Genomic DNA, 24,564 nt, shown 5'->3' with positions numbered 1-24,564 from the left:
ATATTCATCCCTTAAAGGCAGCACAGAGGATCTCAGGAGGCCTTTAATAGCAACACTGCAACAGTTAAAATGACTGTTAAGAAAAAGAATAATCTGTCGGGCATTAATCAGTGATTTTAGCTGCCGCTTTGACACACCAATGGCAAAAATCTGATATTTTATGGCAAAGTGTGAAAGTGCACAGAGCTAATTAGAGGCCTGACATAACGTCTCTTCTGTTATCGATCGGACTGTAAGGAAGCATCGGTGGTTTCCTCTGCAACGACTGTGCCAAGATTTAGGTTGAGCCTCGCTTTGATCCAGCACATTACTCAGATCGTTTGGACAGAGACGGTCAGTTTATCAGTTACAAGAGCCTCAGCTGAAATAAGGATTGCATTGTTTGTAATCAACAGGACATTATTCACCTTTATACCAAGTAAAAATGCCAAATATTCACAGTGTCATGCTTTTAATGTGAAATTTAACAGGTTTTCTTTGCATTATGTTGTTGTTAAATGATTCGTCTTTGGTTTTAAACTGTTGCTTCGGCAAAATCAGCAATGTGAAGACAAAGATTAGGACTCTAAATGTAGAGCATTAGGTATTTATCATGTTTTGTGACCTTTATTCAATTAAAAAGCAATGTAAATTCACTTCAATTACTAAGAATGATCGAGTCATTGTTACCTGACAGAGGTAGATTTTTTGTTTGTCTGTTGTCATGGTTTACAGTATGTTTAATGACATTAGCAGATCTGATTAAACCTCATCTACACGTTCCTAAATGGGCAGACTAGCTGACATTTAGAGTTTTTTGACTAAGGATGTTTTTGGTCTCTAACTTTAGCTTTTTTACATTGTTGTTTATACTCAGAAGTAGTGATTTATTTGGGGCCATTATCTCAGGATTCTTAAAATTAAGTTTATTTCAGTCCACAGGAACAACAAGCTATTGTAAATTTGGCATTGTTTGTAATCAACAGGACATTATTCAGCAGCAGTTTTTATTTTCAGTTCACCTTTATACCGAGCAAAAATGTTCACAGGGTCATGCTTTTAATGTGAAGTTTAGAAAGTTTTCTTTGCATTATGTTGTTGTTAAATGATTCTCCTTTGGTTTTAAAACACTTGCTTAGACAAAATCAGCCATGTGAAGTCAAAAATTAGGATTCTAAATGTAGAATATCAGATATTTATCCTCTTTTTTTTTTTAAAGCCCTGTTAACTTGCTTCACTTACTAAAAGTGGTGGAGTCACTGATCAAGTAGATTAGTTGACACTTAGAGTTTTTTGATTAAGGATGTGTTTGGTCGGCAACTTTATTTTGTCGCGTTGTTGTTTATGCTCAGATATAGTGCTTTATTTGGGGCCATGAGCTCAAGATTCTTCAACTTAAATTGATTTTAATCCACAGGAATAGTCAGTTATTGCAAATTTGTCATTTAGACTCACAGATTACCACCTTACAGATCCCTATTTTTAATTTTTGCCACACATATCCTCACTTTGAACTTCATCTGCTGCCTGATAGCTCAATTTCCAAACATGTCACTCTGGGTGCAGCTCATGCAGTGAGGGATGCGCTCCGGTCTGAAGGGGTTTTCTTGCAGCCGACTTACTCACTTTGAGGAGTTTGTGCGTGTGTTCGTACTGCTCACTCCCCAAAGGCAGGTCCTCACCCCTCTTTCCTTTTATAGCCTCAGACATGTGGGAAGAAGAAGGAGGGGAGGGTGATGGAGCCGAGAGAGAGAGCGAGGGAGGAAGTGGTGGGGAGGTGGGGAGCCGCCTGTGTGAAGGAGTGGCCCACTTCTACAAACATGGCGGCACATTGGGATGGGATGGGATGGGAGCGGTGTAAATGTGTAACAAGGTGCCTGCCCCTCCCTCGCCTTCCCTCCTCCCATCCCTCCCTTCCTCCCTCATCCGAGGGAGTCGAGGCGAGAGGAGAGAGGGGGACAGCCTTACCTCCTGTCACTCTCTCTCACCACCACCGTGAGAGCGCAGGACTCACGCTGTCCTCCAGCACACCCACACACACAAACACCGAGACAGAGAGAGAGAGAGAGAGAGAGAGAGAGAGAGAGAGAGAGAGAGAGAGGAAGACGGGCACAGCAGCGAGGAAGGAGAAGGAGAAGAAGGAGGGACGTAGCAGAGGAGATAATAGAAATCCAAATAAAAATCCTGAAGGGAGAAAACTGAAGGATTGTCTCTTTTCTCCCGAGGAGCTGCGAATAACCCTCGGTGAAAGATGGCAGAAGGGGGAGAGGGAGAAGAGGAGATTCAGTTCCTGCGAACGGTGAGTCCTACTTACTTTCCTATTAACTTGCCCTGGCTACTGGAGAGGAGTTTGGGAGTTATGAGCCCAGTGAGGAGAAAGGAAATTAGATAATTATTTTTTTTTATGTAGGAGAACCAATGAAGTTCTACTCCATGTGCCTAAAATTGATTCATGATCCTCCAGCATCAGCTTCATTGTCCCGTCTGTCTTCTCTCTGTCACTTTCGCTGCTCTGGCATTGGAATTTTATGTCCAGATCTGTGGTTGCAGTTTGCAGAGCCAAGCCCCGCTTCTGTATATAGTTGACTATTTTTGCGGCGCCCTGAATGTGCCATGACCTGCTTATCAGTTGCTCTCTTTAAACTTCATAATTGATTTCTTTAATCTCTCTTGAGCTCAGAAATCTTTGTTGTTAACCTTCAGTACATGGTTATATTTTGATATTTTCAGAATGTGCAGCTCATAATCTCTTTTATATTACATAGGTTGGTAACACTGTGTGTGTGTGTGTGTGTGTGTGTGTGTGTGTGTGTGTGTGTGTGTGTGTGTGTGTGTGTGTGTGTGTGTGTGTGTGTGTGTGTGTGTGTGTGTGTGTGTGTGTGTGTGTGCACAGATAGACAGACAGGGGCTGGTGCATCTGTTAGCATCGTTATCTATTTATATCTGAGGAAAGTAGAGCCTGTCAGTGTGGGGTGAGAAGGCAGAGCAACAAGCTACCCAGAACCTGCAGGGGACAGCTGCCCAGAAGCTGTATGTCTTCCTTGGAGCAGCAGATATGCATCACACTGTAGAGATATCCACTTCACAGTCTCCAACGTAGTGGGGGAAGACCCCAAAACTGACCTAAAACAGCTGAGTTGCTGAAATGGGTTCCCACAGCTGAAGTAAAAGAGCAGAAAACATGCAGTATCTGAGAAAAAACTCAGATTAAATGGCTTATTTCTCATCTATTCCACTGATCCTGAAATGTAAAACCTACCTCCTACTGGTAGAACCTGCAAAGGTAATGAAGCAAATACAGATTACTGACATCAGTATTCACCTGCGTGATCACAGGTGCAGTGACTGTCTCCAGCTTTATGTTATCAAGGGACTATTTCTCAGATACTGATAGCAGATCATCAAATCATCAGTTTGTTGATGATGATGTTCCCTAAACTGCAGATTCATGTTCATTGCAATCACCTACATCCTGCTGCTGCATTGTTCTGCTCATTTACAGACAAACTAAAAACCTAATAATGAATTGTGCTGGAGTTTAATAACTTTGTGCCTGGAATAATTAATTTAGGCCGACTTTGTTGACAGTTTATGACTTTCAGTTCTGATGAAAGTGGATAAACAATACTCCAGATTCGCAGCCCGGCTCTGTTTCCATGATTATGTGAGCTGTTGAAGGATTCCACTGTTCATGTAGCTTGTCTTTGAGCAGAACAACAACAGTATCACAGTGAGATGTATGTCTGGTAAAATGCACCTCTGCCTTGCTGCAATGTTTACCTCAATTGCTCTTGAATCTTATTAGAAGTGAAATAATAGCTCAAGTACAAAAGAGTCCAGACAGAGTCATGCAGGATGACCACAAACAAATTATACTGATGGACAGGATTCCTGTCAGGCTCAGCTCACAATAACCACAAGACGACATTACGGAGCAAAACAGCTGCTGCTGCTATTACGAAACCACAAATAGAGTTTTTTTTTTTGTTTCCTCTCTTCGCTAACTGGCAAATGAATTGTGAGACACAAAGGCCAAACACTTTGAATGCCTCCAGTGGGTTTGGCGTTGGGTTTGAGAGGCTCAGTTAGGATGCAGCTATTAAAACGGCAACACTTCAAAAGGGAAAACAATGCAGCTCCGCGTGAATTATTAATGTCCCGCGTACATCAGTGGGTTTATCTTTGACACTAACGCTGCCCCGGTCAGAGGTTCAGTCCTCAGGGCTAAAAATGTAAGAGGTGCCGGTGCTTTGGATTAGAGCATCCACCAAATGGTTCTGGTTATCAGTCTTTTAATTAGAGGCCAGTGATGGGAGGCTTTGTGTGAGTCAGCTGTCTGCCCTGCTGGGGTTTTTCCCTGCGGTTCTATCAGAGATGGGAGGTGTGATGGAAATGAAGCGAGGGAGGAGATCTTGGCTCACCTGGACCAGCTGGGCAGCAGACTGTCGGCTCATGTTTACCTGATGAATGTTTCTTACAGTTACATCACGTGACATGGAGCTCCACAACCATTTATGGCTCTTGTTAATGTTTCCTTCCAAGCTGATCGCATTATTCTCCAGCAGTTTACAGACATCAATTAAATCAATCTCCCTGTAGAATTCTGAGCAAAGATTTGAAAGTTCCTCTCTGGTGTTTGATTTAACCTTTTGAAAACTCGCCTTTGTGTCTTAAAATGACTTATTTTTTCATCAAAATAATGTCTTCCTCCCTTTAAAATAGCTTAAATACAACTCTGCACATTGCTTCCTATGGAATGTGTGGATGCTACTTTAGGCAGCACAGTGATCAGCTGTAGTATTAAAGTGCTTCATCCATAGATGTTTGGACCAATTCCGAAGAAGAATAATACTGCAGAAAGCCAGCCGACAGGATTTGTTCCTTAGGTCTTTTTATGTATAAAACCTTGTAAATGTGAATTAGTGTTTTTAAAAGTGTCATCGGTGCACTGCAGCTTCAGTGTCACTTCAAATCACTTATATTATGTCTCATAGTGTATAAAAAACTATATAGACACGTAAACAAGTACAAAACTTGATTTTCAATAGAGGGAGTAAAAAGAGCTTGTAATTTAAGACAGCCAACAACATTACAGCATTAATAGTTGCTAAAATTAAAAAGTAAATGGCAGTATTTACAATTTATCGTTCTTAAGTGCTAAAAATCTAAAATTTAAATCAGACAATGCATCAGGTGGCTCTTTAAAGCAAAATACTCCACAAATGACCACTCATCTCAACCTGGCTTTTCAGGTTTTCTACTCTGATAAGAATCGTGTGCAGAAACATAGAGCTGACATCCTCCTTTAGCTCTGAGTTTTTAGCGAACCCAAGTCTATTTAGAACCTGAACACAGGATCTGATGCAAGACGGAGACATAAGAAGCAAATGGTGGTTCACATCGGAGCTGCAGCGGTGAAGTCAGTGATGAGATGTATTGGATGGCGTCTTTGGGGCTGAAATGACCAAAGTCCTTGTACGCTAACTTAATAGCAACTTAAATTATGTAGTACGTGAATTCTGTGATTTATTAACATTGCACTTGGCTGCCAGCTGCTCTATATATCTTGCTCTCTTGTGTATTCTCTTTATACATGCAGTTTATGCACATGAGGTTTGTTCTTAGGAGTTGAGCAATTAATTATAAAGTAAATATTGAAGTTAAATAAGGTTCCCACCATATTCAATGTCACTTTTGGGGATTTGACTGACTTGTTTTTTAAATGCAGATACCAATTATTGCTAATCAAGGACACCGATAAGTGATATTTGGAATTGATTTGCGGTAAAGCTGAAGATCTTGGAGTCAACATCTAAAATAAGACAAACTCCAGCAGACAACTCAATTCAAATATCTTTGTTTATTTGTGATATACCGTACATACAGTTTGTTTAATTAAAATTATCCCTCAGTGTTAATAAGGCTGCATCTGAGCCTAAGCAGCACATTTTTACCTCAGTATATTTTATCTGGAATCAGTTTGTTTAAAAAAAATGATACTGATAATGAGAAAAAAGCTGAATATTTGATCAGTCTGATAGTCAGTGAGCCCTCTGATACGTGCAACACTACAATTCATAATATGAGCTGCTCTTCTCTTCTTCTGTGAAAGCAACTGTGAGCATGTAGGTGTTTCTGCAGACTGCGAAACCTGTTGATGTCTCTGAAAAAGGAGCTGAAAAAAACCCAAAAAAACGACAGCATTGTAATCCTGTTAGTCCCTTCATTTCTATCAGTTTCTCTGTTGTTTTTCACCCCTGCTGGGAATCCTCCAAATAACAAGAAAAGCCGTGGGAGTTTGGGAGTAATGCGATGCGACGCTGCTGCATTTAATGCTCTCCCATGGGGGGGGGGGGGGGGGGGGGGGGGGGGGGGGTTGTTTAATAGTAAGTGAAGATAAAGAAGGGATGATTAGAGTCTTTAAATGTTGAACCCTGTTCAGTGTGGGAGATGAGGAATACAGGGAAAATGCTATGCATTATGGGCATCTTCAGCGCGTCTCCAGTGATCGTTTTCACAAATTACAAAAGGCCATACGCGGATTACTCAGCAGTGCTGCTCTATTCTAGTCTGGTTTTATAGTGTTGTTCTATTACAGCCCCTGTCTGTGACTCATACAGCGCTGAGTGAGCCTTCAATAGATGTACAGTCAACACTCACAAGTGGGCCTCGGCTGTGCCATCTCATGTACAGTAGTAAAGTGGATGCTCTCTGTTGAACTACAGGTATCCAGTGTTCAACCTCCTCCCCCTAAAACAGACAAAACACCCTACAAGCACTTCAGCCCCCACATTTACTGTCACAGACCGGCTTAGCTTGCGGTAGCCGGCAGTCTTTGCTCTCCTCCGGCTGCTGAAGCGCCTCATCGTGTGCTGTAGGCATGGACGTCCACATCCTGGACCGTTTCTCTCTGCCGGTGATACTAAAAGCTGTGTCACTGTTTCATGATGCCACATTCGGCGTGTAAATCACACAGCCGAGTGAGTTTAAGGGCCATTCGAGTTCCAGTCTATAACAGCAGTTTCTTTTTATAGCGTGCCACTATAAGTGCACATGCTCTGCAGGGAGAGACCGGAGGAGTCAGTGTCCTACTTGCCGGCATCCTCTGGGAGACGTGGTGTGTGTGCATGTGTAGACGTCGGTGTGTGTGTCATGTGAACAGAGACATTGTGTGTTGTTTTGACAGTCAGTGGGGATGTTTATGGTCAATATGGGCCTACGGACTCCCCTGTTATGAGAACTGTATGGGAGGTTATGTTTGCAGTGAGCTTTGGTGATTTGTAGGTTAAAAGGTCATTGGATGTCCTGGTTTAAAGAAGCACAACTTTTTAAACCACAGCCCTTCAATGTCACACAGCTCTGGCTGTAAAGTGAAGTGCAGAGGAGTTTTAGTGCAGTGTGTCTTCCCCGGACAAGCCCCCAATTCGTTTCAACTTTGTTGCAGGCTGCAACAAAGAAGGGAGACTTTTACTGGAATTTGCTTAAATTTATTAAACAAAAGCAAATCTGAATAAGGTTTGATAGTAAAATTCAGTGTGTGATGAAAGTATGTGAAACCAACACACCAGAACATGCAGAGCTGGTAGCTGAACATCAGGTTTAAATGACCTTAAGACTCTGTCCAGGTACACCCAGGTAATAAAATGATGATTACAAGCTCCGCCCAGCCAGAGATCTGCAAGAGAAAGCACAAAGGACCAAGTTTCTGAAGACGAAACAACATTCGAACTACAATTTACTGGTTTTTGGATGATAATTGTCTGGTGGCGTTTGTAGGATTCAAAGATTTTAGGGCATTTACTGACTTTATTGACTGATTTTTGCCATTTTGCTTTTTATTTTATAGACAATAGAGGTGCAGAAAACAAATGCAAGGTGGTGACAAAGATCCCAGATGGTCATGTGTGACCACTTCAGCTTTTTAGACTAGCAAGGCCAGTGCTGCATGACCTTCAAAGATGATAGAATACCCACATTTGCTAAGCTCTATTAGCAAAATCTTTATCATATGTTCCTGTTTAAAAATCAAAAAGGAATGAAGAAAACATTTTTAAACAGATAAAATGAAATGATTGCCTGATAATTCACTATTTTAATCACTTAATTTTAATTAAACTTAAGTGCAAATACAGCAAATAATATTTGCACCTATTCAACGCTGCATTTAGATTAGATGAAGTGCTGTCAAACCTTGTAAGATCTAACAGTAAACAAGGCAACACAATCAAATTCAGGTGCTGAAACCAGCCCTCTACATCTCTGCCCCTGCAGAGTCTCATAACTTCTGCCAAAATGTTAAGCTTACTTTTCATCACTTTCCTCCTCCCTCTGTATTTTCTTTTTTCTTCGGCACATTATGTTTCCCAGAGGAAGTGTAATACCATCATGTCTGTATTGCTTTTTTTTTTCCTCCTGTGAGATCTGGCTGCTGATCTCTGCAGTCGAGATGACACTGACTGAGGAAACCCAACACTATGACACACATTTTATTTGATGGCTTTTCCTGTTTAGTTGTTCAGAGAGTTTCTGCTCATTTTTCATCCCAGCTGTCCTCCGTCTTCCCTTTCTGTTTTTTTTCACGCTGACTGAGCTACAGTAGCAGCAGATTCTGTAATGACTGCAGATGACGGACGGTTTATGGGAGGGCGAGAGCAGAACACGGCTTTAGAAGTGCTGAGCCAGGGAGATGAACACGTCCTCGGTGGGACGACAACACAACCGCAATCTCACATAGACACACTTGCGTGTACGCTCGTGCAGCACCTGTTCGTCGGCCTGCAGGTTTACACAATAAACAGGTGGTCAGCTTTGCTCTTTCAGGCACGAGACAGACAGGGAGAGGGGAAGTATTACACAATCACTGTCTTGTTATGCTGCTCGTGTGACCATATTTTCACTCGCACAATCCAAAGGTGGCAAATTGAGGTGAACTGTAGATGACAGACGGATAGTTTATGTCAAACTTCCATTAAATGAATCTAATTGGCCCAGTTTTAGTCACATACAAATAAAAATAAACAAAATTAACCATTGCATTGTGTGTACAGGTACACACTCTGCTTCTAATAAGTTATATACAGTTTTTATGCTACAAATTCATAAATACTTTGCATTGCAGATCATTTATATGGCAGCTGAATGTTGGTACAAGCTCTGTAATCATCTAATTAGCTTCAACTAGCAATTATTTTCATTGCTCATTGATCAATCAGTTGTTTTCTCAATTACCTGATTAGCTTTTTGATCTGTAAAATCCAAGAAATTGGTGAAGAATGTCCATCAGTGTTTCCTAAAGTCTTGTTTTGTCCACAAACCAAAGATATTTAGTTGACTGGCACAGAAGGAAGGAATAATAAGTTCAAACCGGTTAATTTAAACTCAAAATATTTGCAATTGTAGTTATTAGGGATTAATTAAGGGCTCATCAGTCTTATTTTGTCTGCAACACAGAGATGTTTATACTGTCATAGCAGAGAAAGTAAACCAGAAAATATTGTATTAGATATTTTTTCTTAAAAAATATTTAAGCCAGTTTGTTTAATATTAAAATACTTGCAGTTGTAGCTGGTAGTGTTTCATTTAATGAAAAACAACTAATCAATCAATCAATTGTTGACGCTTTAATTTACATTGTGTAACTTTATCATCAACCAGATGATGGAAACAGAAGAAGAAATTCATTAAACTCTCTGAAACACAGCAGTATGATGTGCGAATATTCACATTTTCAGTTTTTCTTTACTCCTGTTTACTCAGGATATTAGGCTGTAATCTGATTTCAACAAAGTCATGCTGCAAAACAAAACTTATTCCGTTTTAGATTAACATATCTGCTTTTCACAGATCGCCTGGTCAGGGAGGTACTTTGCCAATTTTGAAGGCAAATGGGCTTTTTTCTCTTTTCTTTTTTTTTGGAAGAATGGATTTTGGATCCTGGCCAGCAGAAATAATTTATTCATAACGGTGCTTTCCCTTGACTCGCTGCTGTCTGCCAGACTTATCGTCTTTCAAAGGGCAAAGGCTGTTTAATGTTTGATGTCTGCTAGTTTGTAGCGGTTTAACTGAGCCGCAGGAAGTCAAAGCCAATGTGTGTGTGTGTGAGCTGTCAAAACACAGTGTGCTAATGAAATCAAAATTAAATGCTCCTTAGAATCTGATTTGTGAATTATCACGGCGTCGGCTTGGAGTAGCTAGTAGCTTAGCTGTCAGGGGAAATTATCAGATAGGGAAACGTGGTTATTCTGTTTAGAAGGTATCTGTCTTAGCCTACTTTTTGTTTGCAACCTGGAAAGAGAATAATCTTTATCAAATAAAGCAGCAGATGTTAAGACTTCAACCTTACTTCTGTTACCAATGTTGCTGAAATGTGTAACCTACTGAGCTGTAAGCGTCTTTAGTTGCTCAAATTTAATCATTTTTAGAGCATTCGTGGGTTAATTTGACTTTTTCTTTCTGCTCTTCAGAAGCAGAGGTTAGTGTCCCGTGTGTTCAATGTCTCCCCTGCGAACGAAAGTCTCTGTTGGCTCTTTCTTCAAGTGAGACCTCCAAGTATCTGCTGGTCAGCAGAAGGAGGGAATGTGATCGTGACAGGTGCAGCCAACTAAAATAGGAGCGGAGTGGAGGGGGAAGGCCCACAGCAGAGCGCTGGAAGTAATGGAGTAAAAGGACAGAAAAGAGGAAGGCGATTAAATAATAGAGTGAAGAGAGATGTTATGGAGTGCAATGAAAGAAACAGGAAGGAGAGAATCAGAGTCTGATTGTTCTCGACTTCTTTTGTGCTGGAAGATTTATCAGCAGTTCCGTCTCTCTCAAACAACTTTATACTGCAGAACTTATCTGCAAGTCATTACAGCACATTAGACACACAACTCAAAGCCCAGACACACTCATAGGAACAGCGGGGTGAAGCTTTCCCTCAGTTTGCCTGCGATTTATTTTCAAATGCGCGCAGCCTGAGCTGTTTAGTCCTATAGTCGTGTATAAGTGAGATAACAGTTGCCTTGTTGTTTGGTGTCCTGCTGTCACTCAGCCTGCAGGGGCTTTGCTCCTGTGTTGCACAAACAAAAATCAACAGCCTGAAGCCGCGAGCAGGATATCTTTCACAAACACTTTTAGCTGTCAGACAGAAACACATTTTGTGGCATTTAAGTTTGTTGTATTGTGACGGCGAAGCAGAAGGAAACAAGCCGCAGCTTTGATGCAACAGAACAAGGCTTGTTGCAAAAATCTGTGTGGTTGTTCTTGCATCATTTTCAAGGTTTTGAGTCTTCAAAGAGTGTTATATTAATGTCATGTCAGGAAAAGCACCACCGTGATATTATAGAAGTCACTCAAAGGGTTTGGAAGAGAGACTTCTAAGTGTTTTTAGTTGAGCTGTCTTTGCACAACAGCTAAATTAAAACAGTGTTACAAATAACTGTTTGGTTTTAACTTCAGTTGACTGTACATGTGTACTACTGAATGTATAGTAATACTTCTTATGGAGCTGGTTGATGTTTCTGCCATCAGAGTTTACATGGTGGAGATACAGTAAAAGCAATAATAGAAGTGAAACATAAGCACAGTTCACAGTACATTTACATAGGTATATAGAGCCTATATTGAGTACCCTTTAACCTTTATCCTTTAACTTCTTTTAGTGAGAAAATATAGTTTTTTAATGTGTAATTGAGGTGCTGTTTGGCGCAGTTTTTCAAAAATATAGATTTTTTCAAAAAAATTGTAAATAAACTTCATATAAAGTCCTGTAAACAAAAAAAATAATGTTAATATTCCGAATGGCAACACTTTCCCCTTAAAACTACACCAATTCTCCTAATTAAAAGACAAACTTCACTATAAAAAAGAAGTTATTTTTATGGTTGAAGTCTGGCAGCTGTGGTTGTAAAATTGCGGTAAAACATTTTTTTTTCATTTACAGTAAAGAAATGTATTCATACTGTTGATTTTTATGGTTAAACATGTGGTTTATTCCATATTTTACTGTGAAAAAAATTTTGGCCTTTAAAGAAATTTTTGTTTTACTTGAAAATCTACATGAACATTCCATATAAGATCAAATTTGTTTGACTTATTACAAATACTGCAGCATTTTTCCTTTATCAGCTCAACAATTCGTGTATTTAACATTTAATATATCTATTTTTTTTAGCAAAAATTGCAGTTATAGCTGCCATAAATATTAAAGCATATGTCTGTTATTACCACTAATCAATTTGACATGTACAAACTGTATTTTTTACATGAAATAAAGGAAAAAAATTGCCATGTCACTTGTTGTAAATGCTACAATTTGTTGCTGTTATCAGCACAACTGTGAAAAATTATTTTCTTTTCAAGAAATAATTGCAAAAATTACAGCATTGATGTTTTTGTTACAGCATTTTTCCATTAAATAACTGTGCAAGAGTAGGGACATGCATATTCTCAAGAGGAAAAATGAAAAAAAAAAGACATTTTCCTCTGAATTTAACTATTTATGGTGATCCAATTTAATATAAACTGTATCGAACAGGTTTAGAGTTAACAGATTTTTGCCATTTTGATTGAACAGTTTTGCACTGTGAAATTTACGAACATTTTTTTACAGTGTTGTGTACAGTTTTTTTTGTGATACTCGGCAGGTAGTTTGATCCAAGCATGGTGACTACAGCTCTGTTGTCGATTAGAGTGCATCATTTGGTTTTCTTCCCTCATGTATCTGCAGATTAACTCAATATTAAGGCTCAGTGGGGGCCATGCCATCTGTTGCAGGAGTTTTTGTATTTCCATGTTGCTGAAGATTTTTCGATTTGTTTGTCAGATGCTGCAGAGGGAATCTGGGACCAATCAAACACCTGATTGTTGATTGATGACATAATAAAGGCCCAAAATCCTTTGCACAATGCTTTATTGTCACCTCGTAAATGTCAGTACAGGCTTGCAATTGTGTTTTTTTTCCAGTCTCATGGGCTGTCAGCTGCAGTTACCTGCAAGAAAATGTGTGACTTGTGCTTTGGTGTTGGTTGACGCTGCAGTAAGGAGGCGATTTGAGTGTTTTTAGAAGTGAAATGGTAAAAGATCTAGACTGTACGTACTGCATGCAGCGTAAATTAAAGTTCAGTGAAATGAGCAGTTATTGAAGAGAATGATGACAAACGACAATTGTTTGGAGGAAAGACACAAAATAAAGGTTCTTTGAGAGATTTTTTCTCTTTACAGTGTAGAGTAGAAGAGAAAACATGAGTCCAAGTGCGTGATTCAAGAGCGGGGAAGCCACAAGGCGCTTCAGACTGCACTCTTTGATGGAGGATGCTGATGGTGCACCTGCATGGTCTCTTCCCGTTTTCAAAGGGAAACCCCATCACTGCCCCTGATTGAACTGTTCCTCTCCTCCACCCACATGCTGTGCAATGTGCTGTCCCTCGCTCTCCTCACTCACATCCACAGAAATATAATCGATGCCCTGGGGTGGCCTGCATCAGCACCGTTTAATGAGAGCATCGAGCAAGAATCTGGAGCCGTAAAAGAAAGAACGGATATGGTATTTGTTTGACAGGAGAGATTTGATTGCTGGGCAGGTTTTCACAAGTCTGAGAGTGATGCTGAAATAGTACAATGAAATGGACTGTAAATAATTCATGGTGAAACAATACACACTCTGTTAAAACATATTAATTTTCAAAGTAGATAAAAACATTAATAATAGCTATGAACTCTGCTGTGAAACCCCATAGGATGCAATATAAATAAAAACAATAAATACTGTGCTGTATTAGTTGTCCATATAAATTATGTACTTTAGATGAGAAAAAAATATACATGTCTGAAAATTCTTAATAAAAAACAAATGGTGATGTGTGAATGTGTGTATTTTTACTGATTCTGCTGTGAAAAACAATCTCATTACGATAAATAATAAAAATTTGGGTAGCACTTTATAATAACTATACACTATTAAGCATTAGTTAAGCATTGGTTAAGCATAATTTCAGCATTAGTTAATCCTTAAATCCTCATGAACTCATCATGAATTCACCATTAGTAATGCATTACAAAGCATTAGTAAAGACAGTTTTAAATGTTCAACCAACACATTATTAAGCATTAGTTAAACATTAGTAAAGTGCTTAATTCATCGTTAACTCATCATTTGTAACTAATTAGTTATACGTGCATAATAAATCATGAATTCATGATCTGTATGACATTTATTATGCATTACTAAGCACTTAATAAATCCGGTTAAAAATGTTTTGTTGCTCATTGATAATCTCAGATGTTAATACTTTATAAAGGGTTAGCAACTGTGTTAGTATATGATTTACAAACACATATTCATCCTCAATGAATAGCTTATTAATGCGGTTACTACTCATTAGTTAAGTATATTCCGTGAGCCCATCTAAAGTGAGGACAATCTATGCTTTATAAAGCATTTATAAAGGACACAGAAGCAAAGATATACAAAGTGTCAGTTTTATTGGTCCCAAACAATACAAGCTCTTTTAAATACACACTTTAAACAAATACAATCTATAAAATTTCAAGTAAACTTGACAAACATCTTCAAATAACAACAGTCTGTGATCGTATAAAATAGAAAAATAAAATACAAGCTCTTTTAAATACACACTTTGCAATCCTTAACATTTCAAGTAAACTGGTGAACTATCTCTTCAGGGCACACACACACCAGAGGTAAGTGGCTGCCTGATTCTGGGATTCCGCCAGTGCATTTCAGTGGTGTGCCCTTGAAGTGCACAAAGTCCTTTACAGTAAAACAAATATACCGTTTTCAAATATTGCAAGATAACACTAGATAATTTCTGCAACCTGTTTGCCTCTACGATCAGCTGCCATCTCCCCAGCGTGATATGGCTCTCTCTCCGACTTCCGCATTTCAGAAAAATTTTAAAAAAAAAACGCGCGGTCTCGCTCTCGCTCTCCAGAACCGCGGAGGAGGCTGGGACTTGTAGGACTCTGGGACGTGTAGGACGCTACTGCGCATGCTCTTACCGTCAAAAATGCTAGTGCGCATGCTCCAAAATCCCAGAGTCCCAGAGTCCTGCAAGTCCCAACCTCCTCCGCGGTTCTGGAGAGCGAGACCGCGCGGGTTAGAGAGAGCCATATCACGCTGGGGAGATGGCAGCTGATCGTAGAGGCAAACAGGTTGCAGAAATTATCTAGTGTTATCTTGCAATATTTGAAAACGGTATATTTGTTTTACTGTAAAGCACTTTGTGCACTTCAAGGGCACACCATTGAAATGCACTGGCGGAATCCCAGAATCAGGCAGCCACTTACCTCTGGTGTGTGTGTGCCCTGAAGAGATAGTTCACCAGTTTACTTGAAATGTTAAGGATTGCAAAGTGTGTATTTAAAAGAGCTTGTATTTTATTTTTCTATTTTATTCGATCACAGACTGTTGTTATTTGAAGATGTTTGTCAAGTTTACTTGAAATTTTATAGATTGTATTTGTTTAAAGTGTGTATTTAAAAGAGCTTGTATTGTTTGGGACCAATAAAACTGACACTTTGTATATCTTTGCTTCTGTGTCCTTTATAAATGCTTTATAAAGCATAGATAGTCCTCACTTTAGATGGGCTCACGGAATATACTGAACTAATGAGTAGTAACCGCATTAATAAGTTATTCATTGAGGATGAATATGTGTTTGTAAATCATATACTAACACAGTTGCTAACCCTTTATAAAGTATTAACATCTGAGATTATCAATGAGCAACAAAACATTTTTAACCGGATTTATTAAGTGCTTAGTAATGCATAATAAATGCCATACAGATCATGAATTCATGATTAATTATGCACGTATAACTAATTAGTTACAAATGATGAGTTAACGATGAATTAAGCACTTTACTAATGTTTAACTAATGCTTAATAATGTGTTGGTTGAACATTTAAAACTGTCTTTACTAATGCTTTGTAATGCATTACTAATGGTGAATTCATGATGAGTTCATGAGGATTTAAGGATTAACTAATGCTGAAATTATGCTTAACCAATGCTTAACTAATGCTTAATAGTGTATAGTTATTATAAAGTGCTACCAAAATTTGTTATGTCATTTTGGAGATTGACATTACCTTGTGATCTATTAATCAAAAAATGTAATATCAGATAGTCTGGACATAATTTTTTTTTAAACCTAAACAATTTATGGATATTTTTCTTTATGAGGGGAATGGCTGGTGGAATAAACTTCTGTGTTTTTTGGGCCATCATGCAACTCAAAATCAGTAAATCTGCTTTTTGTGATCATAACTAGAAGTTCACTTGCTTCAATTTGCAATTTTGAGATGTAAACAAGTCCTGAATCAAAGCTAATTATCTGCTAGCGGAGAAGACAAACCATCTGGAGTTTAGAAATGTGTCTGCACCGAGCTGGATGCTGCATTCACATCAGTGCATCTAAAGTGTTACATCCCAGATAAACTCGATGCCCTACTGTATGTCCAAGGTTCTGCTGCCCCAGTTGCCTCCCTGAATTTAAGGACGTTCCACATACAGAAGTATCACAGCACACACACACACTGAACTAACGCACACTCTGCTTTGTTTACGGTTGTAGAATCGCACTTTGCCCTATCTCTCAGCTTAGTTTACTGTCAGAGGACTGGAGGGTGCAGATATCGCTCACTGCTGTGCATCGGTTTGTTTGTTTGCTTGTTTCCTGTGTGTTTCGGGCACCGTGCCTGCTCAGCTGGGGAAGCCTGGCTACCCTCTGTCTGCGCCATCGCCGAGTATACAAAGGTGTCTGCTTTCAGGCGCTATCTGTGCTTCTGGCTGTAAATCTCTGCTGCATTACGCGCCCCTATTTGCACACACTTGTGTGGTTGTTTGTTTGTCTAACTGGCTGCCACTTAAGAACCAATTGTCTCTGCCTCCCACCTTTGACCCTGAGGATCCGCATAGCCCACGTACTTCAGCTTCCAAGTCCGAACATGGTTTTTAACTGTAACCCAACACCTTTCATGCTGTTTAGACATCAGATTTGTTTCATGTACGTCTCTTTACCACCCAGCTATAAGTTCACTAGGTCAGGAGGATAATAACCATCACATCCTGGTGTCGCTCATCTGTTTTTGCTCAATCAGCTATGAGAGATTAGCAAATAATCAGGACTTGTGTTTGGTTTACAATAACCAGTCAGTTGCACATCCTTCAAATCCTAAAAGCTGCTTCTATTAATAAAAGTGTGAGTTAAGCCTCGGGGTTTCTGCGGTGTCTAAGTCAGCTTTTCACGTGGTCGGATTGGAAGTGATTCACGCAGTGTGACTCTTGGAAGGACACCGCTGTGGAGCTGGTGATGCATTCAACAGAGTGCTTTTGTAACTCTTTATAACTCTGAGTGAAACAGCATTCAGGATGGAATAACCAGTTTATCCATTTACCAACAAAGTGCTGGAAAATCCTGGCAGACGCTGATGTGTTTGTCCTCTCCGGCTGCCAGGTTGACAGTAACTGACATTCTGTCTGGGGCTTTGAATCACACTTGACAGGTTAAATCTATAAAATACAATAAGAGTTTGAGAATTCTGCAGGTTTGTATGGGAAAAATTGGTTCTTTGCCTTCCTGCACAGCACAACAAGGTTTTGTAGTTTGTTTTACGGTTCCTCAAAATCCAGATGATACACTACAGTTCAAACGTTTGGGGTCACTTAGAAATGTCCTTATATTTGAAAGAAAAGCTTTTTTTTTCTCAATGAAGATAACATTAAATTCATCATAAATGCAGTTTAGACATGTTAATGTGGTAAATGACTTTTCTAGATGGAAACAGCTGATTTTTAATGGAATATCTCCATAGAGGTACAGAGGAACATTTCCAGCAACCATCACTCCTGTGTTCTAATGCTACATTGTGTTAGCTAATGGTGTTGAAAGGCTCATTGTTGATTAGAAAACCCTTGTGCAGTTATGTTAGCACATGAATAAAAGAGTGAGTTTTCATGGAAAACCCAAAATTGCCTGGGTGACCTCAAACTTTTGAACAGTCATGTAATTATTTCAGTAATAATATTATTCATTGTGAGCAAGTTCCACACTGTGACAAACTGATACGGGCATGCAATAGAGTATCCTCATCCAGGCCTGCATTTCTCTGTGCAGGTTTCATGCCTGGATGCTTTCACTCTCACAGTCACCTAATTGCGCTTCTTCTTTTTGATCTTGCCTCCAGAAGGAGAGCGATTGAAGCTGAGTAAGTCCGCCGTGTGAGACTGTAGCTGTTGAAATAGATGGAGGCCGCTGGGCCGCACTGCTGTATAACGCTGGGACATATATCGTCTACGGCTGTCATCCGATCGCACATCTCGTCTCAGAGCAATGAGTCACTGGCTTACTTCAGTCTGCTTTTAGACACCCACTAGCTCAGCCCTATCTCCTTAATGGGGACTGTCGTTTGAGTATTAATACACTCAAAACACAAACACTTTAACCTGTTTTATTCCCTCTCAAACCACTTGAACTTCCCTCCGGATTAATAAAGTATCTATCTATCTATCTATCTATCTATCTATCTATCAAAATCCACGTCCCTGTAGCACCTATAGGTTCTAAATCTGGTGTGTACTTTAGGTACTGCTGTCATAAGAGGATGATGGGAAAGATATTCCACTGCCTGCTTGACATCCTTTAAAAATCGATTCTCTTCGCCACAGATTCTCGGAGAAAGTCATGTTTGCACGTTCCCCTTACAGTTTTAGCAACACTCGAGTTGTATATTGAGTGCTGTTGCTCATGAAACAGAGGACACATTGCTCCACTTTCTTGAGTGCAAAGCAGGGAACACGAGGACAGGACAGAGGAGACATTTCTAGGCTGAGGAGAGATAGATGATAGCCCAGCCAAAGGAAGAGGAGGCCACTGCAGCCAGAGAAACACTAGAGGCCTCTGAGTATGAAGGGGGAGTAGATGTTATGAGGTCACTGATCTGCATCACCTTCCATTTTCCCGCTATGTGCCATAAACACAGACATGCAAACTCCTGACTACGCTGCCTGTCGGCCTCCTCGCTGCCTGTTATCCCTGACAATAAGTCACGACGCATACCTGGTGCGGATTCGCCGAGGCCAGACGGCGAGCAGGTCAAGATTGAGAAGACAGAATGATTCATTAGTTGTTAGACGAGAGGGGGAAAAGTCAGGAATCTGTCCAGAACTGTGGAGAGGAATATTACTCAGGTTAAACGATGGACCCACTTACATAATGACGGAGGAGAAGGAGCAGCTGAGAATGTGGAGTGTCAGGTGTGGGTTTCCACTGGGAGGAGGTGTTTATCGCCGTATTTACACCGGTCTCTGGACGGCGCAGGCATTGACGAGGAGCAACAAATTACTGACTGTTAGCATTCTGCTTGTGCAAATGAGTTGTGTGGAGCATTGTGCTGCTTCTTCCTACTGGAAGGGCAGTTTGCAGCATTGTCAGCCGGCCATTTCAAAACACATCAGTGGTTGTGCCTCCTTTACAACAACTAGTGTCCATTTAGTCGCTGATTTTGAAAGTAGATTTGTCTTTTTTGCAGGTGACTGTTGACTTTCATTCATTTAGGTACAAGATGAGCATCAGTTAATGTCCATCTTTGCAAAGTTCCTTTATTGCTAGTGTTGTTATTTAAGTTACAATTACATAACTTTAATACCCCTTCAATGTGATAGATTGTATAATTAAGCCAAGTTTACTAAGTGTATTAGCATCACAGTGAGGAATTCTGGGTAAAAAGCATAAAATGCATTATTCTTAAAGTATGCTTTGGACAACATTTTTGGTCACTGTGTGCTGTACAGCAGGTGCCTTTTATAAAATGTGCTGTAAAATGTAAAACACCAACACCAGTAACAAAAACTAATAAAAAGTGTGCAAAAAGGAACTCAGCAAAACTGGTGCCTCACACTCGCACACGCTGGCCACACAGGTCACAAATACTCAAACACAGAATGGCTTATTCACTAAGCTGGCAGACTGCTACCTGAAGCTCCAAGCTCCACGCCAAAGTAGCAGCCGACAACAGAAGCCCGAAGTATCTGTAGAACTCACCAAGAGCGTCTGCAGACCGAAGTGTCCGTGGTTTCCACCAACCAACCACACGTACCTACAGACTGAAACACATCACACAAACAACAATACGACACTCAGAGAGGCACCAGGATGGACTGGTCACAGATACCAGCCACCCAGACGAATAGCATAGCTGCAGGTATGCTGGCAACAGGTGTGGTGATGGCTGTGTCTGGTTGGTTGAAGGTGGAGGCGAGCTGGAAGGAGGCCTAATTAGGAAGGTTGGGAGGTAGGGAGAACAGGGCTGCAGTGCAGGTAGTCAACTCCGGAGGCATCAGGTGGAAAGGCTGGCAGCTGGGGTTCTGGAGAGACTCTGTAACCAGCCACAGCTGAACACACACATGCAATCTCAGACACACAAAGGTCCAACAGAAAACCACCCAGAAACCAGGCGGCACACAGGTACCTGTGGCCGTAACAGCAAGTTTTCCTCTTTTGTTCTCCTTCCCGAGTGTCTCAATAAAAGGTTGGTATTTCACATAACAAAACCTGCATCCAACATCAAGTCTTTTTGTTTGTTTTTTTTACTTACACTGCTTTAAAAAAAAGAAGCTAAAATATGAAAATAGCTGGCTGAGCAGGAACAAGCGGCAAAGCAGGTTTTAGGGGAATAGCTGAATTGGTAATGGGAACATGAAATAATAATGTGTGTTTGTTTGTGTCCCGGCTGCAGGATGACCAGGTGGTTCTGCAGTGCACTGCCTCCGTCCTGAAGGAGCAGCAGATTAAATTATGCCTGTCCTGCGAGGGCTTCGGCAACCGCCTCTGCTTCCTGGAGACCACGTCCAACGCTCAGGTAAAAAGCCATGACCTTTCCTTCCTTTTTGGATTGTCCTGTCAAATACAACCTTGTTTTTTTAAACAACTTTGCTTTACCTCTGTGCTGTTAATGCAGAATGTGCCTCCGGACTTGGCCATATGCACCTTCATTCTGGAGCAGTCCCTCTCAGTCCGAGCTCTGCAGGAGATGCTGGCCAACACAGTGGACATGACTGAGGTAGATTCATATTACGTAGATACATAGGAACACACAGAGATGCATATGTGTTTAAATTGTGTCCTATGACTGACAAATGGCAGAGGAATAGACTTTTTTTAGATGGATTTTCATAATTCCTTATGACTGGCTAAAAAATACTGTTCTTTTGCACAGTTTCACTGCTTCTATCCCCTGTTTGTCTCAATGTTACAGGACAATAGTCTTCAATTTTAGCTCTGATTGCTGTATTTGTAGTGTGCAATCTGAGTTTGCAGGCAGATTTGACTGAGCAGAAAACGTTCATATTGTTTTCACTGCTTCAGTACATTCTACTCATGGGAGACACAACAGTAATTTTGGAAGTGCATGTCTGCTGTCTTTCTCAGAATAACAAAGCAAGTGAACACCAATTTTATCTTTACATCCGGCATGTTACAGTGAGGTGTTTAGCAAAATGTAGCACAAAAACAATGTGGTGGTACCCTGCAACAATTTCACTTCGATTACATTCTATTAAAGTTTATTTTTATTGCACCAATTCACAACATTTGTCATCTCATAGCATTTCAAATAGTAAAATTTCCAATCGATCCTTAGTTAAAGTAACATTAAATCCCATTTAACACACCTAACCTGCACTTTGGAGCTAATTGCTGCATCTCAGAGTTGACTACTATAAAATTTGAGCTTTCAATAAAACATCTAAATAAAAAGTTAGGCAATTTGTACTTATTTGAAGCCATACAATTTCTGATGCTGCCACTGTTCCTCTGTTTTGAGCACAACTAGATACCCTAAAATGTGTTTTTTTTTTAATCAAACACAGCTAACCTCAACTTCAAAGCTTCTTTAGTATTATAATGTATTCTCAGATATCATTATAAAAGACAGGGTTTTTTATGTGTATGCACATTTTTATAAATGTATTTGTGTGTATATCAGCCCTCTAACAGACTGGGTTAAATATAAAGCTCCTGTTCTGTCTTTTTTCCCACTACTTTTTTGTTTAAACGCAGATTCAACCTTTTAAATATGAATGTCAAAGTTCACCTCGCAGCATATCGTACATCACAGCCCTTCAGTCTATGCGAGCGCCATCGATGGACTTATTTTTGGCTTTTATTACGTTTGGGTTTTTTTGTTTTGTTTTTTTACTTGCTATCTGACACCACTTCCCCTCCCCTTCTTGCTCTCTGCCAAGCAGGCAGTCGATTTGGACAAATGGGTATGTCTGCTAACATGTCTTATTTCCTGTAATGTGTGTTCCAACCAACCTGGCAACTGTCCTTGTCCCTGTCCTGTTGGCAGCTAGATGTCCTATGAATGAAATAGCTCTGTATCATTTACACGTCTCGATTCATGTCGGTGTAGCCCTCCCAAACCCAAGGTGGTGACTGTTTTGTGCACCTGTGATTCAGTTTCAACAGCAGTAACGGTAGCTCTCCATGTGTATAAATCCATTTTCTAAGGAATATTATTTTATCCTGAGGCTAAATAGATACTGGTATGATTTAAAAAATGAAGTTTTATTGAAATTTTTGATTCAATTTCAAGTTGAAAAGCTAGAGTCAAGGTTGTAGTGAGCAGGATTTCTTACTTCTGTGCTTTTTTTCTCCCTAATAACTAGATCTGTCTGTTACGATTGATGTAGTTCTTCTATCATTCTTTCATTTCATGCAGAAATATCATCAGCGCATTTATTGTCATGCTCTCATCATTACTTTGCCTTGCTTGATGTTGTTGGTTTGTTTTAGGACATTGTTCTTTGTTTGTCAAGCTGAGTTCTGTTTCTTTTTATACACAATGTGCATTTTTTACTGCTGCACTTTAAACTTAAAAACTCTGCTTATGATTAAGACTTGTTAATACGTACTGCGTAGGTTTAAAATAGCTAAAAGTTTGCTAATTCATGGAGTATTTTTTCCTTTTTCCAGTAGATTTCCAGGCAAGCACAGCCTAAAATACTAAAATAGTCATGTTTTATTAACGTTTTAACTACAGCTACTGTGAATTTTAATCACTGTTAAGCTCTCAAAACATCATTTATAGCGGTAAGGAGCAATTTAGCAAAGAATATTTGCAGGGTCATACAGGATTTTAACTTTTTTTTGATATGACACATGAATGAAGCTGTGTCTGGTCGAGGCTAATAGCTTAATTAGCTGCATAACAATGACTAGTCTGGGCAGCTCCTGCTACACAGGAGTTGAGAGATACGAATGAGCCACGATGATGAGGATGAGAATAGCATGGCATGCAGCCCAGCGCGGTGTCCCAGCCGCCTCTGTCAGGGATAGATGGGGAAACTGGACACCAGCAGGCCGAAATCCCTCTTAACACACACACAGACAGACGTAGGAAAACACACACACACATCACCAGCAGCAGCAGCAGCAGCAACACCTGTCCTAATCAAGCCTGGTGTTAATGCTGCCTGAGACCCCTGATATCGAGCTACCACTTACCTGCCCCTGACTCATCCCAGTGGATTATGGGTGCTTAACCTCACACACAGGCTTATCTTCCTGTTGGCTCGACTAGGCCGTTGTTTTGGTGAATCTGTCTACAACAATAACTGTGTTTTCTTGTTGCATCCTTGCTGGATGTTGAGAAAAGGTAGGACGGTTGGATGTTGTGTTGATGTGCCTGTGAGACTGTAATCTGTGGTGACTCCTTTGTGTCGAACTTCATCGGTCACGTCGTTTGTGAAAAATAGGATTTACAGCATAGTTTTATCCTAATTTCCTGCTGCTGTGTTAATGTGGCTCTGTTTGCTTGCATTTCTGCAGATGGACTCAGATGTTGTAAATAATTTTTTGTTTTGGGGAAAATGTCACCGTGTTATTTTGGTTAAAAATACGTTTAATACACAATCAACTCGCGAATTTCAGCTAATATTTAGGTACACTTTGCACATCCAAGACAAGAGATACTGAATATATCCTTATACAACACATACAACACATACAGCATGCACATAAATAGTAAAATTCTGGATTATTAGGCTATACATGCAGCATGGTATCATGAAATACAACCTCAACAAACACAACAGTGTCAGTGGAAGTCCATGACATGTTGTGATCCAGCCATTCACGGTTGGGGTTCAGAGCTTCGGAGCTTTAAAAATTCATCCTTGTTTTCCTCTCCTGTTTGATCCAGACGTACTTAGTCTGTTAAATAAATAAATTCTATCCTTTCTTGCTTCAGTCGTCCCAGGGTGGAGGCCATCGTACTTTACTGTACGGTCATGCCATTCTTCTGAGACACCACCACTCAGGCATGGTAAGGCCGACTACAGGCAGCTTAACAAGGCATAAATGGAATAACAAATGGATAGAAAACAGAATTATGCATGCATTCTGTCCTGAATACAAACTTTCTCCTCCAGTACCTGAGCTGCCTGACTACATCTCGGTCCCTCACGGACAAGCTGGCCTTCGATGTAGGCTTGCAGGAAGATGCCACTGGTAAAAACTAAACTGAAATTTCACTGTTTCCTAAGACCGCATTTAACTGATTTCTCAGCCATTCTAGTAC

General features: G+C 40.1%; 1 protein-coding gene across 1 annotated transcript in view; it reads left to right on the top strand.

Moving 5' to 3' along the window:
• The first annotated feature begins 1,783 nt into the window (after positions 1 to 1,783).
• Positions 1,784 to 24,564, top strand: part of ryr1b (ryanodine receptor 1b (skeletal)) — an 83,285-nt gene continuing 60,504 nt past the window's right edge. The window contains 5 exon segments of the mRNA XM_051958395.1: positions 1,784 to 2,278; positions 20,719 to 20,841; positions 20,941 to 21,042; positions 24,235 to 24,309; positions 24,416 to 24,494. Coding sequence (XP_051814355.1) covers positions 2,231 to 2,278; positions 20,719 to 20,841; positions 20,941 to 21,042; positions 24,235 to 24,309; positions 24,416 to 24,494 — 427 coding nt within the window. The 5' untranslated portion in view covers positions 1,784 to 2,230.

The sequence above is a fragment of the Acanthochromis polyacanthus genome, chromosome 13, assembly GCF_021347895.1.
Source record: "Acanthochromis polyacanthus isolate Apoly-LR-REF ecotype Palm Island chromosome 13, KAUST_Apoly_ChrSc, whole genome shotgun sequence".
Classification (NCBI taxonomy): domain Eukaryota; kingdom Metazoa; phylum Chordata; class Actinopteri; family Pomacentridae; genus Acanthochromis; species Acanthochromis polyacanthus.
Note: the sequence above shows the minus strand (reverse complement) of the source record. Positions and strands in the feature narration are given on the sequence as shown.